General features: G+C 41.4%; 2 protein-coding genes across 2 annotated transcripts; one reads left to right on the top strand and one right to left on the bottom strand.

Moving 5' to 3' along the window:
• Positions 1-2,724: 2,724 nt before the first annotated feature.
• On the bottom strand, positions 2,725-6,365 carry prrt4a (proline rich transmembrane protein 4a). The gene is made up of 2 exons (XM_070906989.1): positions 6,350-6,365; positions 2,725-4,841 (listed from the first exon to the last, which is right to left on the bottom strand). The coding sequence occupies exons 1-2, from the start codon at positions 6,363-6,365 to the stop codon at positions 2,725-2,727; spliced, it is 2,133 nt and encodes a 710-aa protein (XP_070763090.1).
• A 4,309-nt stretch (positions 6,366-10,674) lies between these two features.
• LOC139286796 (transmembrane protein 53-A) lies at positions 10,675-15,681 on the top strand. Its single transcript, XM_070907712.1, has 4 exons — positions 10,675-10,818; positions 11,238-11,522; positions 12,880-13,126; positions 13,310-15,681. Exons 2-4 carry the CDS (start codon positions 11,286-11,288, stop codon positions 13,669-13,671), a joined length of 846 nt encoding a protein of 281 aa, XP_070763813.1. The 5' UTR covers positions 10,675-10,818; positions 11,238-11,285; the 3' UTR covers positions 13,672-15,681.
• The last annotated feature ends 424 nt before the right edge of the window (positions 15,682-16,105 follow it).

Raw genomic sequence — 16,105 nt, forward strand, 5'->3', positions numbered from 1 at the left:
TCAAACTACAAACTACACAAAGCTGTCGTTGCTGTACAACATCCATACTCCGTCCTCATCCCGTCTTCTTGTCTGTCCCATCTCTGACTTCTGTATTTCTCCCACTGTGGCCAAGGTGTAGTGAGGGTAATGTAATTAACTACTCTGCTGATCCCTTTCAACAAGAAAACGCAAGTCATTAACTATTTTAGGACAAGCTTATCATTGCTGATCTTATGAGAGGCCCATCTTCCTGTTGGCCTCTGAATTGCACCCTGACACAGAAGAGTACACAACAAACCTTGCAGAGGTGCAGCCCTATTTTCCCACGCTCATTTAATATATCACACAAGATACTTTTTTGTAGGAAATCAAGCATTCAGATACTTTATTTACAGAATAAAAGACATATAACAAAAAAAGCAGCATGTCTTCGGCATAATGTTTTAAATTTTTAACGTTTTATTTCATTAACAGAGGAAAGTAACACAAACGTTCAACTGCTTTTAGACAGTTCTCTGCTGATAATGAAAGCAGACTCCAGAAGTGTAAAATCATCATATAACAGAATTATATTCATTAGCCTGCGACCTTGTGTATAAAGATCACTGAGCCAGGAGAAAACATACAGTATAGTACATATTGCACAAATATGTTCTCATTATCTTCTTACTGCACTGGTTAGTTTTTGTTCAAGCAAATTCAATGTAATTTCTCTGAGAGGTGAAAATTGGGCTGTTACCTGATGGATGCCCTGGACCAAAGCTTTGCATCAGCCTTAATTCACATATATATATTTGTATCAAGGAGCGCTTTAAAGGAGCGATCATGTGTAATCTCACTCTGGATTTTCCTCCGTTCATCTTATTTGGCATAGAAAATCCTGGATAACAACCATCCACCCTTTACATTTCAGTTATCTGGTTATGAATAATTATAATTCCATACATCGTCCCCATTTTTAGATTCCTAATGCAAAGTCTGAGTCAGAATCTTCAAAAATATAATGAATTAATTACATGGGTATTGACTGTACATATTACATAATGTAGGTAGTTATTTGTCTTCTTTCAGGCTCAGTATTTAAAAAAAATAAGTGGTGAGTCAATGAAATAGGGCTATGGAGTCAGTGGAGTAGTGTAGTAACAAACCAGTTTCCCAAGTAAGATCTATTTCTTTATAGAACTGTAGACAAAAGGTGATTCACCAGTTTTCAATGTATTTGCTTATTTTTCTGGGAGATACTCAATGTCTTTGGTATTACATATGTCGCTCGATGATCTGGATCTTAATTTTGCAATAACTTGCAACCATTTAAATTAGCTATTGTACTGGTTGACAAAATAGTGTGTAAATAGTGTTCCATGAATAAAGACAATATTGACAAGGAGATTTTGATATTGTTTTAACATTTTTTCTTATATCATCTTGACTCCTGTGCAGGTGATTTTTCAAATTGCAACGAAGTGATTTTTCTCATTTTAACTAGAGGGCAATATATCCATATTGTAATCACTTTTATATTAATCTTTCACTCTTGGGAAATGTCTTGAGGTGTGCCCAGAAGTTCTAACCTTGGCAATACACAATGCCACAGTTTGCCACCCACTGGTACTTTAAAAAAGAGCTCATAATATTGCAACTTTGATGAAGATACCACTCAAATGATTGGCTAAGCAGGCAATACAAAAATATGGAAGACAAACTCATCCTATGTATATATGATTTTTCCTTGAATTTCCATGTTTATTACAACACACTGAAATAACATATGATCATCCTGTGAGGAAAGTGCATGACAAAATGTCATGTTCCATTGATGAAGTTTAAGTTTGCCAACTCTGTACACAACTTAATGGCCAGCAAGGTGCTAATTGTGTGTCAGCAACATCTTATGCTAATTCAGAATCAGAATCAGAATCAGAAATACTTTATTGATCCCCGGGGGGAAATTGTACAAACAAACTCTATTACAAACAAACAGGTCCCTCTGAGGAATGCGATTTTAATACTTCCCCATATTGTTTACCACTGATGAAATTGTGTCCATACAATCACAACAGGGTAGAGGTCAAAGGGGCTTATCTCATTATATGTTAAGTGATTTTGAGCACAAGTCACTTTTTCCACTATTGAAAACATTACATAGTACATAGTACAACAGTACATCAACGGTGTAAAATGAAATCTGTTTGAGCCCATATTGTTTGTCCACTCACTACTGAAAAAAGCTCTCATTTATATTCCTTTCATTGACTCGTTGAATTTCTTTCTGTAGGATAACTTCAAATACAAAAAAGCTCAACATGTCAGTTATACAAATATTAAAACTCCCCCTTAAGTTAACTTCTTGATAGCATTTGCACTCTTCAGCAATAGATATTTGATCCTTGACATTCATAAATGTCTAACAGGAATGAGCATTTCAATTAGAATACTGCCACAACATTTAAAAAAAACATTACTAAGAGAAAAGCTTAGTTGCTGAAAATAGTGTGATGAAGTCAGCCTTTAAACTCGAGTTTTGAATAAATATAACATCAACAGTACAGTATTTATAGAAAATAAGTTGGGTCTACATATTGTATCAATAATGTCCATACCCTTTCAGTAGTTCAGGGAATTATTTCCATCTGTATAACTTTCATGATGTACAATTTAATTCCTCCATCTAATCTTATCAGAATCTGCTATTTCTGTACAATGTCATGTGCATTCCAATCACAACTGGACTTTTATAACTTTCTACAATTCAATGGTGTCACTGCAAACACTCAGAGCATCAATTTGTCGGCACACGTTGACAAACTCCGCCTGTACAGCCAGATCCCATTCCAGCTGTTTGCTTTCACTCAGGTGTTTAGTCCCCGCCAGCCGGCCAGATCCGTGACTGTCCTGTGAGGCCAAGCTCAGGGTGCGGTAACGCCTGTGGTAAGACAGGTGGGGGATTGCTCGTGGGAGGCTGCTCTGAGCAAAGTTTTGCCCTCTATTACCCCAGGGATGTGAGCGCAGCTTTCCTGTCTCCTTGGGATTGCTACACAGACCCTGGGTTGAACCAGAGACACTCCCTTTCCAATCCCATTGCTCTGGTGACATTGGTGTCTTGCTATGAGATGTCAAAGACTTTTGTGGCTGGGAAGGTCTTGAGCTGGACAGGGTGTTCTCTTGATCCACGTCTCCACAGGAGGAGGTTCGGTATAGGGCATCTTCCACAGAGCTAGGCCCTTGCTTTGACGTACCTTGGCTAGGAGAGGTCAAGGAGAGACTGGAAGAAGCCTGGAATAGTCTTGGCATACCAAAGATACTGTGAGAGAATAGGGATTCACTGAACAGAGCCTGGTCAATGCTGCGGGACAAGTCTATGGGAGATGGGGGTCGCAGGTCCACAGTAGAGTCAGTCTCCAGTCCTAGGCTATCCAATGACGATAGCTGAGCCTCAACTGCATTTTTAGGCTTGTGCGGTGGGCTTGGGGGTGTCGGTAGAGGTAGTAATGTTTTCCGGGTTTGACTGGACTTGGGAACACAGTCTAACCCATTTCCAGGAGGATCCACCATTGAGAAAAGAGGAAGAGCCTCTGACTGTCCCTTAGTGATGACATCACAGACCACCAGCTTTTCTTGCTTACCCTGGGACCAGGAATCGTGAGAGGAGAGGACAGGAGAATTTGCATCTCCCTGAGAGGGCAGGGTGAGCCCTCGTGAAGGGGAGCTGCAGGAGAGGCGGGACCATGATCCTGGCCGAGGATGAGTTATGGTCTTGATAGAAGAAGAATTTTGGCAGAATAGAGGGTGCGTACCAATGAGAGACAAACCTAGACACACTCCAACCTCACAGAGCCTGCAGCCTACCTGGTAACCCCACCAGGGCCAGGGCTGGAACCCATAGCCATCAACGCCACCCAAACCAAGGGCATGCAGGATCCCATAAAGCTGGAGGCCTCCACACCCTAACAAACACAACGAAGCCCCTACTCCAGCTCCAGCTGCCCTACCCCAGTCCTCCACTTTGGCAAAGGGGCAACTTGCGGGTCGCATCACTTCAGGAGACCCTCCGCTCTCTCCATTGTCATTCAGCCTGTAGATGTGTTTAGTGTTGCATTGTACTAAGCAGTAGAAGATGAGGTAGGAGCATGAGAGAAAGATGGTGAGACATACAAACACACCCTGAGGGAATAGCAGGATCATGGTGGGGAGACTATGGAAGAGCTGTAGCATGCCAACACACCCAAGAGAGACTCCAGAATGTAACAGGGACATACACAGTAACAGGCAAGGATTGGGCAAGGCTGAGAACGAGCTGGAATTAGCAAGCGGGAGTGATAGATGCATGCGTGAGCGCAAGGAAAGAAGGAGGAAGGCCAGGGAGAAGGCTGAGATCAAACAGGGGAAGGGAAGCTCAGAGAGCAGCAGAGAGCCCAGAGGGGGAAGCCGATCTTGGTGACTGTAAGCATCATAGAGCAAACAGAAGGCTTGGATCCCTGCAAATGCTAGGAGGAACAAGTGCAGTAGGGTGAAGTAAGGGCTTCCTGGGGGACACCGCAGGGGCAGGCCTAACAGACAGACCACAGAGATAAGGCCAAATACAGTAAAGACAGACCCAAGACCATAGATGTGTGCTTCCCACGCAAATCCCCATGTGGCGAGGGCAGAGTTCCAGTCTGAATACAGGGGGACAAAAAGGGCCGGGCTGAGAGCCAGAGAAGGGCGCAGGGACTCGCTGGGAGTAAAATCATCTGGGTAGGTGGGAGTCCAGGACTGGTTTGATTTTTTGCAGGGTGTGGTAGATGTGTCCAACGTACCATCAAGCAAGAGTGTGCTACTGGTCCTTGAGACCAGATGCAGGTCATCATCCTTGGAGTCACCTGAAAAGCAAGTACAATAAAATGAAACATTACCAACTTATTTGTTGTGCCAACAGATAATCAAAAGGTAGACATTTTAAATACAGTTTACAGTCTACAGGAAATGTTTAGCTGGTAATCTATCTATCTATGAGCATGTTAGCATGCTGATGTTAGCATTTAATTCAAAGCACTGCTGTGCCCAAAATACTCCTGTGTGCTCTTGCCATTATCTGTTTGGTCTTGTGTTATTAATTGGTGATTTTAATAATGATTTACCAATAAACATAATACATAACAACATAATAATCTAACCAATGAATACAGTTTATTGTCCAACAAGAGAGCAGGGGAGAATCTGCCCTGAGTGAAGTTAATCCATAATAAAACAGAGCAGGCTTGTAAATGGGAATGTCTAACTGGGTCACAGAGAGAGCAGGAGCATGAGCAAGTAGTGTGTGTGTGTGTGTGTGTGTGTGTGTGTGTGTATGTGTTGGTGTAAAAGAGAGAGAGAGATGTGTGTTGATTAGCCAGTATTGACCTGATTGCTGCTCTCATTTTGTGCGGCTATTATTAAGCATGGTAAAAGAGGTGTTATGCTATCATTAATGTTGCATCCTTTCAACAAGAATGTGCAGAGGTATTTATTTCCATATCTGACTGTGATTATATAACCAATAAATAATGAAAGCATCTGAAAGTGAAATAACGTTGTGTAAATGTATAGAGCCACCAGAATCAGGGAACCTACTCGTTGTAAATGGAATGTGTCCTATTTCTGGTCCTCCATTAGTAGCGAAGTGATTATGTCAATGTGGAAGCAGCAAACAAGCAGTGAGAGACCTTTTAAACGAGCGATTTTCACAGTGTTCACTATAAAATCTTGATGTGTAGGCCTTCTTGTGACACAAGTACTATATTTGATATAGTTACTCAACAAACAGGCTGAAAATTGTGTCTGGTGTTAAATGCATAGGCAGCTTGAGGCAGGGCAATGTCTCACATAGGTCTGTTAAAGCCCTCCTCCCCCTATGCTTGTGGACACAACACAACATTTACTTTGACAAGTGAGTGCCATCCAGTGTGTGTGTACTGCAAATACTGCAGGTGTACATCACATTATCCAGTAATCTTTGGATGTGGGTAATGGACACTGACTGCAATGGGAATTAACTGTCTCTACATTTAAAGGATAATGGAGGAATGAGTGGGAGAATCTGTGATAAAAGGATTGAGAGAGCAAGACAGGGGACAGAGGGTTGGGGAAGAGTAAGAGAGAGATTTTTGAGAGTGAAAGCTCAGGGGAGTGAAGTGATACAAAACATTCTGTGAATGTAAAACAACTGTGTTTGCCAGCAGAATACATATCACAAACACTGCAGTCACACATTGACATTGGAGACTTGGAGTCTTGCAGATCTTATTTTAGGTACTTAGTGAGGGCAACACTATAAATCCTACTATTCACAGTAGGCCATAAGTGACAAGTGTTTACTGTCATCAAATGTCATTCAAGGAAGGACTCTTACCTTTATCTGCCTCCATGCTGACACCTCCTCTGTATAACGTACGGTTTGTAATATCAATCAATCCATCTCCGGTTTCTTTCACTGGGAAAGTGCCCTCCTGTGTCTTTCCCTGTGTGATAACAGAAGGGCCCGTGGTCCATCCCCAACTGCCAGTGGTTACTGGTGGAGTGGGGTGCTCAGGGCTGGGCCCAGGTCCAGCAGACGTTGGTGAAGTGGAGTCCCTTTCTGATGGAAGTGAGCCAGACAGAAGAAAAGGTAACGGGTCATCAGTTGTCTCATTCTGTGAGGCTGGGAAAGTTGGCTGATTTTCTTCAGTCTGTGTAGAATGCAATATAGATCCAGTACTGGTCTCCGCTGGCTGATTCTTTAATGTTGGAGGTGGTACTCCTCCTGATGAAGACCTCACTGGTTGTGTCCTCTCCTTGGAAGTAGCATCTTCTGCAGAACTATCAGTGGGTCTGGATATGATAAGTCCCTTCTCATTAAGATACAAAAGAGATGACTCTGTGCTCTCCTGTAAATCAGTGTATTCACCAATCACACCTTGTCTATCTGACTCTTCAGATGACGATAAGGGCCAACTCAAAGGTAGACCCAGGAAGTCAACAGTGCCCGGTGCTAAACCAGATCCATGAGGTCTCTGTGAGGGCTGTGCGAGACGCTGCACTGCTGTGTCAGAGTCTGGCTGTTGTGTTTCCTTGACATTCTCTCCGGTAAAGGCTATGACATGAAGTGAGAGAGGCAAGGAGAGGGGGAGAAGAAGATATAGATTCCACAGGGAGAGCATGGCGAGGGTCTACAAACTCTCACCGCAAAGTCACATGCTGTAGATTTTGAGGGGTATTGTCCGATCACATGTTTGACAGATCTCTGACCTCAGGTCTCTGGGGATCTCATGCTTGACACACCTGGAGAAAAAAGAAAACCACATTAGAGATACAATCAGTGCAACCACTCGTCAAATATTGTGTATTGCTAGGATATCTTCAGTAAATAGCTTGAATCTCTGCACGTGGGGTGAGTGCTACAATGCAAATATTGTATATGAAAAGCATTCCAATGAGGTATATGAATATTTCTTGAAAGCCCTATTCCCTTTCTCTTTTAAAGTCCTATGACATAGACACAGTGCAAAGATTAATTCACAATAACAGCACATGAAGAGACATTAAGTACACAACTGCTTTCTTGTAGCCGGTCTCGTTTCAGCTTTTCTTACCTCATCAACAGCCCACTCTGCTGCAGCCTCTTTAAACATATATGCTGCTCTGTGTCGCTGCATGCCTGCAGTCTCTCTCTGCGTAGCGCTCTGTGTCCTTTCATACTCACTGTGCTGTGCCCCTCTTCTCTCCATCAGACAGTCGACACATGGGACAGACCCCACCTCCTCGAGCCAACCCCCGCTGTCCCACACTCTGCCTCTGCACTGATCTGACAGTGAGTTTGACTGTTTGCACGATCCCATTGTCCTAAATGTGAGGCATCATCCACACCACACTCATCTATTTTGCAGTTGCATAGGAAGCTTACGGATGTTTCTTTTCCCCACATACACTGACACACATCTCTCTGGTGTGTGATGTGCAGTATGTTATGTTTAGTATGCGTGTAGAAAAGAAGAGAAGAGAAGAGAAGAGAAGGACAGGACAGGAAAGAAAAGAAAAAAGGAAAGAAAAGGATGGGGCAGGAAAACAAGAAAAAAAGAAAAGAAAACACTAAAGAAAAAAGGAAAAGGCATAAATATGTCATAGGGGCCAAAGCACGCTCATCAAACAACAAGTCTGCAGTACCCTGCACTGAACTAACCAGGGCTACAGATCAATACATGCTATTGAGCGTAATTTACAACTGATGCTGTGCCCTTCCTCTTAAAGTAGCCATCACATGAACAGCTCCGTTTGAAACATGTCACGAGCAGTAGATGGAGCAGAATATTCTCTTTGAATAGCATACATGCATAATGCACGATAGTAGTTACTTGTATGCGTATGTGCACACAGTGGCTCTGAACCAAGTGGATGCACTTTTTTACAATTGCATTCAAAGAATTGCAAACCTCAAGTCCATAATTACCACTCGTGACCTTGCTCTCATGTCAGTTATTGTGGCAAGAGCCTCTGACGTGAATGATCTCTCTCTGAAGGTGCCATGTTACTCGCTGTCTTTATTTGCCTCCTTCCACCATTATGAGACCTGTTCACGTGTGCTGTTTTTACCCAATGGGGAAAATCCAGTAGCCTCGTGGCCTAATTCAATTCCCAAGGATGGTTCTAAAATAGACACTGAACCACATACCTTTGGATGTATTTAGAGTCAGAGAGTTTAAAGCACAGTCACACTTGTATGCTGTCTCTGTCTGGCTGATGTAAGGATCTGAAAAGTTCTGTTTTAAACTCTCTACTGACCATTGCTGAATTAGCAGGGCACAGGATTATTGTTGTGCGGGCATTCTGCCAAATGCACATTGATTCTTCTTCTATCCAAAAGAAATGAGATAAATACGGATCAAACTGCATCCCAAACAAATCTGCCAAACATATATTTAGCACAAAACACAAAGACATAAAGGCCGGTTCTGCATGCCAAGAATAATGTTGGCTGTGACAGCAAATACCACAACCAATAATGAAGAGAGCAGTTTACCAGCTGCCTCCCAAATTTCATCTTGCCTCTGCACAAGCTTCTGCTTGCAGGGTAAAAAACACGATTCAGATTCACATAAACATAGATTGGAAGACAGAAAAGGCTATTTCAGATAGCAGTCAGTCAGTGATGAAGATAGGAACTTCCCGAGGGGTGTGGTTAATCCGCTGTCTGATGAGGGCACAGGAAAGCACCAACCCAGCCGTAACTAAAGGGACTGGAGAGGAACAATGACAGGCCAAACATATGAGCTCAGTGAGGGACATGGCCAAATTATTGCCGCCTCACACTTGCTATCCTAATTCACTGGGCAACTGGTTTCTGTTTAGACAAGTCATCCTCCAACAAGACAAAGTCAGCAGGGACTGGGGTCCAGCTGGGATTGAGGACAGTCAGGACAAGACACAGAAACAAAGCTGCACAAGCAAAGAGGAGGATAAAAACAAGCCATGGCCCTGTCTGGATAAACGGTGTGGAGAAGATAAAGTTACATGCTGTGTATTGAGACCAAAGATAGATATTGAGGGAAAATGTATATAAAAATGAAACCCTGAGGTTTTAGTCTGGCTGATTTGATGATTTAATGACAATGTAACACTTCTGTGTTTCGCATTTAGAAACTAATCTTCCCCCAAATTTACACATTTTCTTTACACATTGTTTCTTTTAAAGGCTAATGGGATAACATACACACAGACAAAATCGCAGCCGCAGTCAAAAGTTGCAAAACAGTTGAATGTCTTTGGATATAATGTGGAGGGAGGACACTCATGTGGACAGTGGTGAAAGAAGTAGCCTACTCAGATCTTCTACTTAAGTAAAAGTAGCAATACCACAGTGTAGAAATACACAAACTACAATTAAATCATGCGTTCAAAATTGTAAATTACTTAAAGTACCAACAGTACAAGCACTCTTCACGCAGTAAAGCCCATTTCATAATAATGTATATTATATCATTCAATTATAATTACTGATGCATTAATGCTTACACCATGTTAATGTTGCAGCTGATAAAAGTGGGGTTAATTTGAATGACTTTAGATACTGCTGGATAGCTTGTGAATGAAATTGAAAATTCAAACAATTAGTACATTTCAATAGACATTACAGAAATATCAAGATTAGATATAGATATGTCATTATCTATGGACAATTTAGGACTACTAAAATCTTGAGAGATCATAGGACATGAAAGCAAATACCAAAACACATCCCTGAATGTTATGTCATGGTGATTTTTCTGTGAGGGAAGACAGGGTTCTCCTTTAATTAACACATTTAGTCTTTAGTGTATTAGTATTTTGGATATATATATATATATATATATATATTAACATATATATAAGGAACAAAATGTACCTAATGATTACTGTAGGTTCCATAGAGTTAGAGAATAGACATAGATAATTACACAGACATTGTGTGAGGAAGCCTAGGGGGACTTTCAACAGCTCTGAGGCCACACCCCAGTTTCAGAATGGTCCAATCCTGTGTGTTTACAGGATTAGAAGCGTTACATCAGACTACACACTGGTTAGACCGGTCATGAAGGAAATCTTTATTCATCATTCTCTATGTTTGTTTGCGGAGCAGTTTATTTCCGAAGGAGGGCAGCAGTTCGCCTGAAATGCGACAGACAGCCAACTGGTGACAGTTTAGTCATCAGATGGAGGAGAGGAGCTAGGAAATGTAGGAGAGGGGAGGTCGTTTCAACAACAAGAAAACACTTTTTCGCTATTTCACCTTGACTCTACAGACAACGATGTTCTTTGGAAGAGACCTCTACGTTCATTAGAGCATCACTAGCACAAAACTGAAATCAGGTTAGTAACTCAACTTTTTTTTAGTTCTTCTAAATTAGCCTTATGTTCGTATGTAACTTAATTCAGACAACGGGTTGACCCTTCTTAAATACATAGGACATATAACGCTAAAGTTATTCAGATAACCTGACTCATCTGTGAAAAACATAGTTGTGTGTTTAACGTTAGGTTTATGACGTTTACAGGCGAATGTGTGAGCTAACGTGAGCACATGCTAACTTAACGTTATGTGTTCTGAACACAGCGCTAACGCTATAACGTTATCTGTTAGCTAACTGGGTGACTTTAGAATCAGCGTTGGGTTAATTCTCCAGTATAATGTTAGCTCGAAACAATAAGGCACACGCAATTTCTACGTCTATTGTTTTTTTTCTCTTCTAAATTTGCACTCATTTCCCCTTGTTTCCGTTCTTCTGCAGACACTCCTGTCACTTTTGATCCACTGGCACTAGCCTGACGGCAGCACTATGTTGGGCAGGACAGTCCTGAGCAGAGGCATTACTGCCCACCGCCTCAGCAAGAATGTCACTTTCTACATGAATGAATTAGCATCTCCGGTCTCAGATTGTCAGGCCCAAGCCTCTGAAGACCGTAAACCCCTCATGCTGATGTTGCCATGGTTGGGTTCGCGTCCTCAAGCTGTAGCCAAGTATTGTGAAATCTACTTCCGCACCGGCTTTGATGTCCTTGTAGTGGAGAGTGAGGTAAGGACAATGTAAATCAGTGAAGGACAGATTTACAAAACTACACACTTGATATTGAAGATAGCTTTGCATCACAACCACATAGAACTGTTAAATGTTCAAATTAAACTAACTTCATGATGACCTTCTCAATTGTACCTAAATATAGGGAACTTCTGTTTTTAAAGTAAATATCAATTGCATGCTATTTGGGTAATATAGAATACAGTAGAATAAAGATGTGTGGTGTGTCATGCATGTAGAAAATGTGTCTTTTGCCTTTTCAATAATTAAGTTTAAAACAAAACATAAATAACATACCATTTCAGGCATCTGAATTGAAGCCTGAAGCATTTGTGGGTAAACAAAGAGTCAATTATCAACCTCAGAGATGTATGAGTTAATCAAGAGAATTGTATTTTGAATAGCTCTTGGACTTCGTAGGTAACATTCACATTACAGGTCTGAATATTAAGTACACATTTTTTTTCTTTTTGCTCAGATGTCATCTTTCTGTCATGACTGTTCACACTAATGTTTAGACATCACGCCACCCATATCCCACATCACTGTGAACAGACCTCTGACCTGAAATGACTTGCAGGCGTGCATTTACAACAACAAGCTAGACATATGTCACCATCAGTGGGGCAAAGGTTCATTTTAAGGATTATTTGCTGTGGAGGTTGTATTGAAGATGAGGACAGGCCCGAGGAAAAGTCTGAACTGTAGCTGTAATAGCAGCTATTGCTGATAATTCTGTGTATGAGTGCAGTGAAGGAGCCAGTGCACTCTGGTCTTAAATTGTGGTCACATGGCCTTGCAGTGAAATGCATGTAGGACTGCATCCATGCATTCCCCTTATGTACAGGTGACAGTAACGCACCACCATATGTAGCAATGCACCAACAAAGGCAGGGAAGGGTGCAAACTAGGCTTTGCAAATATTTAATGAGGAAGGAAATGCATTCAACACGTTTGGTAGACCTCAAGGATACACACAATGTGTTTAGGTAAACATAACTTTTGTTTGTTTACAAGAAACCTCCTAGGGGATCTGTTCCAGAAAGCAGGTCAAGTGAAAACTCTTGAGTTTGCGGTTCCAGAGACAGATATCTTACTGGATTGGACTCAGCTGTCCTGGAACTGAAAATTCTGAAACGATGTTGTCTGTCTGCATTGTATTGCTGCAAAAACTTGAAACAAATACCACAGTTATTAGTTTGCCTTTGATTTGATTGTTTTTTGTTTTTTTTTTAGAAATAAATGCACTGTGCTCGACACACTCCTACACAACCTGGGGTCATAGTGACTTTGTCTAATATCTTTGTCTAATAATCAAGTGAGAGGTGCTTCAGCGTTGTTTGTTTTACACAAGGTGCAAGAGTTCCTGTGGCCTCGCTGGGGTCTGGATCATGGAAAGAGGTTGCTGGAGTTGCTCCAGAGTGAACGCTTTGTGTCCCGCCCACTGCTTGTCCATGCCTTCTCTATTGGGGGCTACACATTTTGTCAGCTGCTGGTACATATATCCCAGGACACACAGAAATATCAGGCGCTCACACAGAGGATCAAAGGCCAAGTCTACGATAGCTTGGTGGTGGGCTCTCTGGAGACGATGGCTGTAGGTCAGTTCAGTATTAATGTGATTAAACACATTCATTCATTTCATTTCATTTGTACCCATTGTACACAATAACACCAGCCAGAACCAAAATTGTATATTTAGACATGAAATGACACGTGTGAATAGGAGTGAATGCTTTTTTCAGTGCAAATGAATGATGTGTGGTTTTCTCCTCTCTGCCCAGGTCTAGGTAAGACTGTGTTTCCACGTTGTGAGAAAATGGTAAAACAAGTAAGCCTGTTATACTTTGGGATGTTCAGACGCCAAACGGTGGACTACTTTAACATAAGCATTGATGCCTTTTGGAACACCCCCGTCACCACTCCTGCACTGTTCTTCTTTTGCGAGAACGATCCGTTGAGCGACCCGCGAGCTATGGAGGAATTGATTGATCATTTGCGGAAACGCGGGATGGACATCACAGCAAAGAAGTGGGAGGATTCAACACATGCAGGTCACCTAAAGAGGCACCAACAAGAGTATCTGTCCATCCTAGACAGGTTCCTCCAATCACTCCACATCACACCGCTGAAGGCAAAAATTTAAGATAGTTCATTACAACATAATGCTATATTAGTTTTCTTTTCTGTTTAACCTAAAAGGTAATTTAGCATACCATGAGTTTCTGTAGCAATGATGATAAACATATAAATACACATAAAATGTATTTATTTAACTTGAACTATAAACTTACACAATACTTGATGTGGAGTAACAATACAGTCAGCTTGCAAATCTGTTCAGTTTGACAAAACAGAGCACAAGTGCAACATACTCAAATGTTGTGTGAAAATGTCTAAACGGTTTCACCGTGTGCGTTTATTTTAGTGATGAGCGGATGAAGCTTTGTGAAGCATTCTGTTTGTGCTGGAAAAAAAAAGGTTTGGCGCTTTGCACTGAAACATAGCAAGCACAGTGACATCTGGTGCTTTGCACAGCTTAGAGCAGCCCTTTAAGACTGAGGCCAAAGCGTTACAACACCTCACTGATTTTAGAGTTTCAGTCGAATATGTGTGCAATAAATGTGCCCACGTGTTATTTATTAAATCATACTTTTGCTCAGAAATGTTGCTGTAAATGCACATATTGAGTAATGCAAACTGTAAAAAATCCTCACATTTGAAAATCTGGAACCAGCAAATGTTAGGGTTTTTTTCTGTTTGTTACAGTTAACACAGAAGACAATGTCCATGAAGGATTAGCTGTTACTGTAGGTATGATTTTGTGTCACTTTCTTCTTTACCATGTGTTCCTCTGTCACGGGACACAGTACTAACCTGACACGACAGGTGGTTTGTTACACAGGACCATCATCGGAAAATATTTGGGAAAGGGCAGGAATACTTGGCAGGTGATTGAATGAACCATCTGTGTATCACGAGCTAACTTCAACCAATCAGATCACGCTGAAGAGAACCACAGGCACAAGCACAACAACAAGCTGCAGTCTGAGGAACTTTGGAAGCTAGCAAGGAGTCAGTGTAGTTAGCATGTCTGTAGACGATTCTTGCCATCTTTGTAAGGAGAATTAAGGCACTCGCTTGTCGCTGTGGTCACCTAAACCATGCCCGTAGCTGCCAGTAGTTCCTCATAGGACGCTGATTGGTCCGAACCACTGTGGTTCGGCCACAAGTGCATAACTTGAAGCCTGATCTCGCAAATGCAGCTGCCTCGCAAGGTAAACACAGTTGTTTGTTAGAGGAATTATTTAGGCACAGTGGCTTTAACCTTCAACCTTGGCTGGTGGTTGATTTTACTCTAATCTCAGGAAGTAAGTTGGATATTGAAGTTGTACGTTTACATTTCTCACATAGGCACTGTGACAGTGAACACAGGGAAATTAAACCAGGTATGTTGTGAAACCAGCGACAGGTTATCATTGTCTATCATGTCACAGTGTTGAGGAACTTTGTGTATGTAGTCAGAAAGGAGATTCACAGTGCCTACTCTTCAATACTAATATATTGTGAAGCAGAAAATGCAAGTTGTTTCCAGAAGCCATTATGCATGCACTCTTTTCTACTTTTTCTAAACCAAAACATAATTTCTCATCACTGCACAACCTTTCATATTCACACAAACAGCTCCAGGGACCATTGATTCTTTTGATGGTCTATAGTGCTTAGAAGAATATTTCTTCTGCCACAAGAAATTCCACCATGTTGGTGTTGGTTGACAGTGCTGAACAAAACACCATATGATAGCACCATGATACATCCAGGAGTTAATATGGCCTCTTGAACCTCAGTGGTAAATCTGTATAAAAGGACCGTGCTTTCACAAACTACCAAAGCAGCAAGTCAGGGGTTACATTTGATAACTGCTAATGTCTGCTAATAGCTTAGAAATGTCCATTGTCTTAACATGAAATACAAATAAATGAAATGTCTGTTGAAGGTGGTTGCTGAACTTGAAACAGTGCCTGTGATATTGTAATGCTTTGTGTCTCATAACTTGAAGATTTCATACACTTGTGCAATTAAATTGAAAACAAGTTTTTGGTAACATTTTCTCTTACCTTGTGTGTGGTTTTGAAATAAATGCGAAGATATCTTGTTTGAGGTGTGATATGTTATTTTTTTTCCCACACTTGTTTATAGACAATTCAAAGGAGAGTATTTGCTAGTGCCAGTGACAATTTGAAAGCATTTTTGTGTGTGTGCCCCATTCATTTCCACCTTGAAGGTACTAACAAGACACACAAAAACGTAATTCCTGGTACCTGCAGAAGTGTAGAACAGATTTGGTAGCAGATGGGAAAAAATATAGTTTACCTTCTTACTGAAAGTGCAGAGCTCAGCTGTGACGAAGAGCGATACAGGAAGTCATTCTTTGCAGCTCCCAAACAAGTCTCCTCTGTGTTGGGGCGGGGAAGTCCTCCCTTCCTCATATAACAAGGACAGACTGCTTACCCGGATTCATGTGTTTATTTATCACATCTCTTATATCACAGAATAATCTGTTGTTAATCTTTGTGTTT

The sequence above is a fragment of the Enoplosus armatus genome, chromosome 6 (assembly GCF_043641665.1).
Source record: "Enoplosus armatus isolate fEnoArm2 chromosome 6, fEnoArm2.hap1, whole genome shotgun sequence".
In the NCBI taxonomy this organism is placed as follows: Eukaryota; Metazoa; Chordata; class Actinopteri; order Centrarchiformes; family Enoplosidae; genus Enoplosus; species Enoplosus armatus.

Coding starts and splice junctions, on each gene's coding strand:
- LOC139286796 (XM_070907712.1), top strand. CDS start 11,286: ATGTTGGGCAGGACAGTCCTGAGCAGAGGCATTACTGCCCACCGCCTC. Junction 11,523..12,879: donor TCCTTGTAGTGGAGAGTGAG/GTAAGGACAATG, acceptor GTTTTACACAAG/GTGCAAGAGTTCCTGTGGCC. Junction 13,127..13,309: donor TCTGGAGACGATGGCTGTAG/GTCAGTTCAGTA, acceptor CTCTCTGCCCAG/GTCTAGGTAAGACTGTGTTT.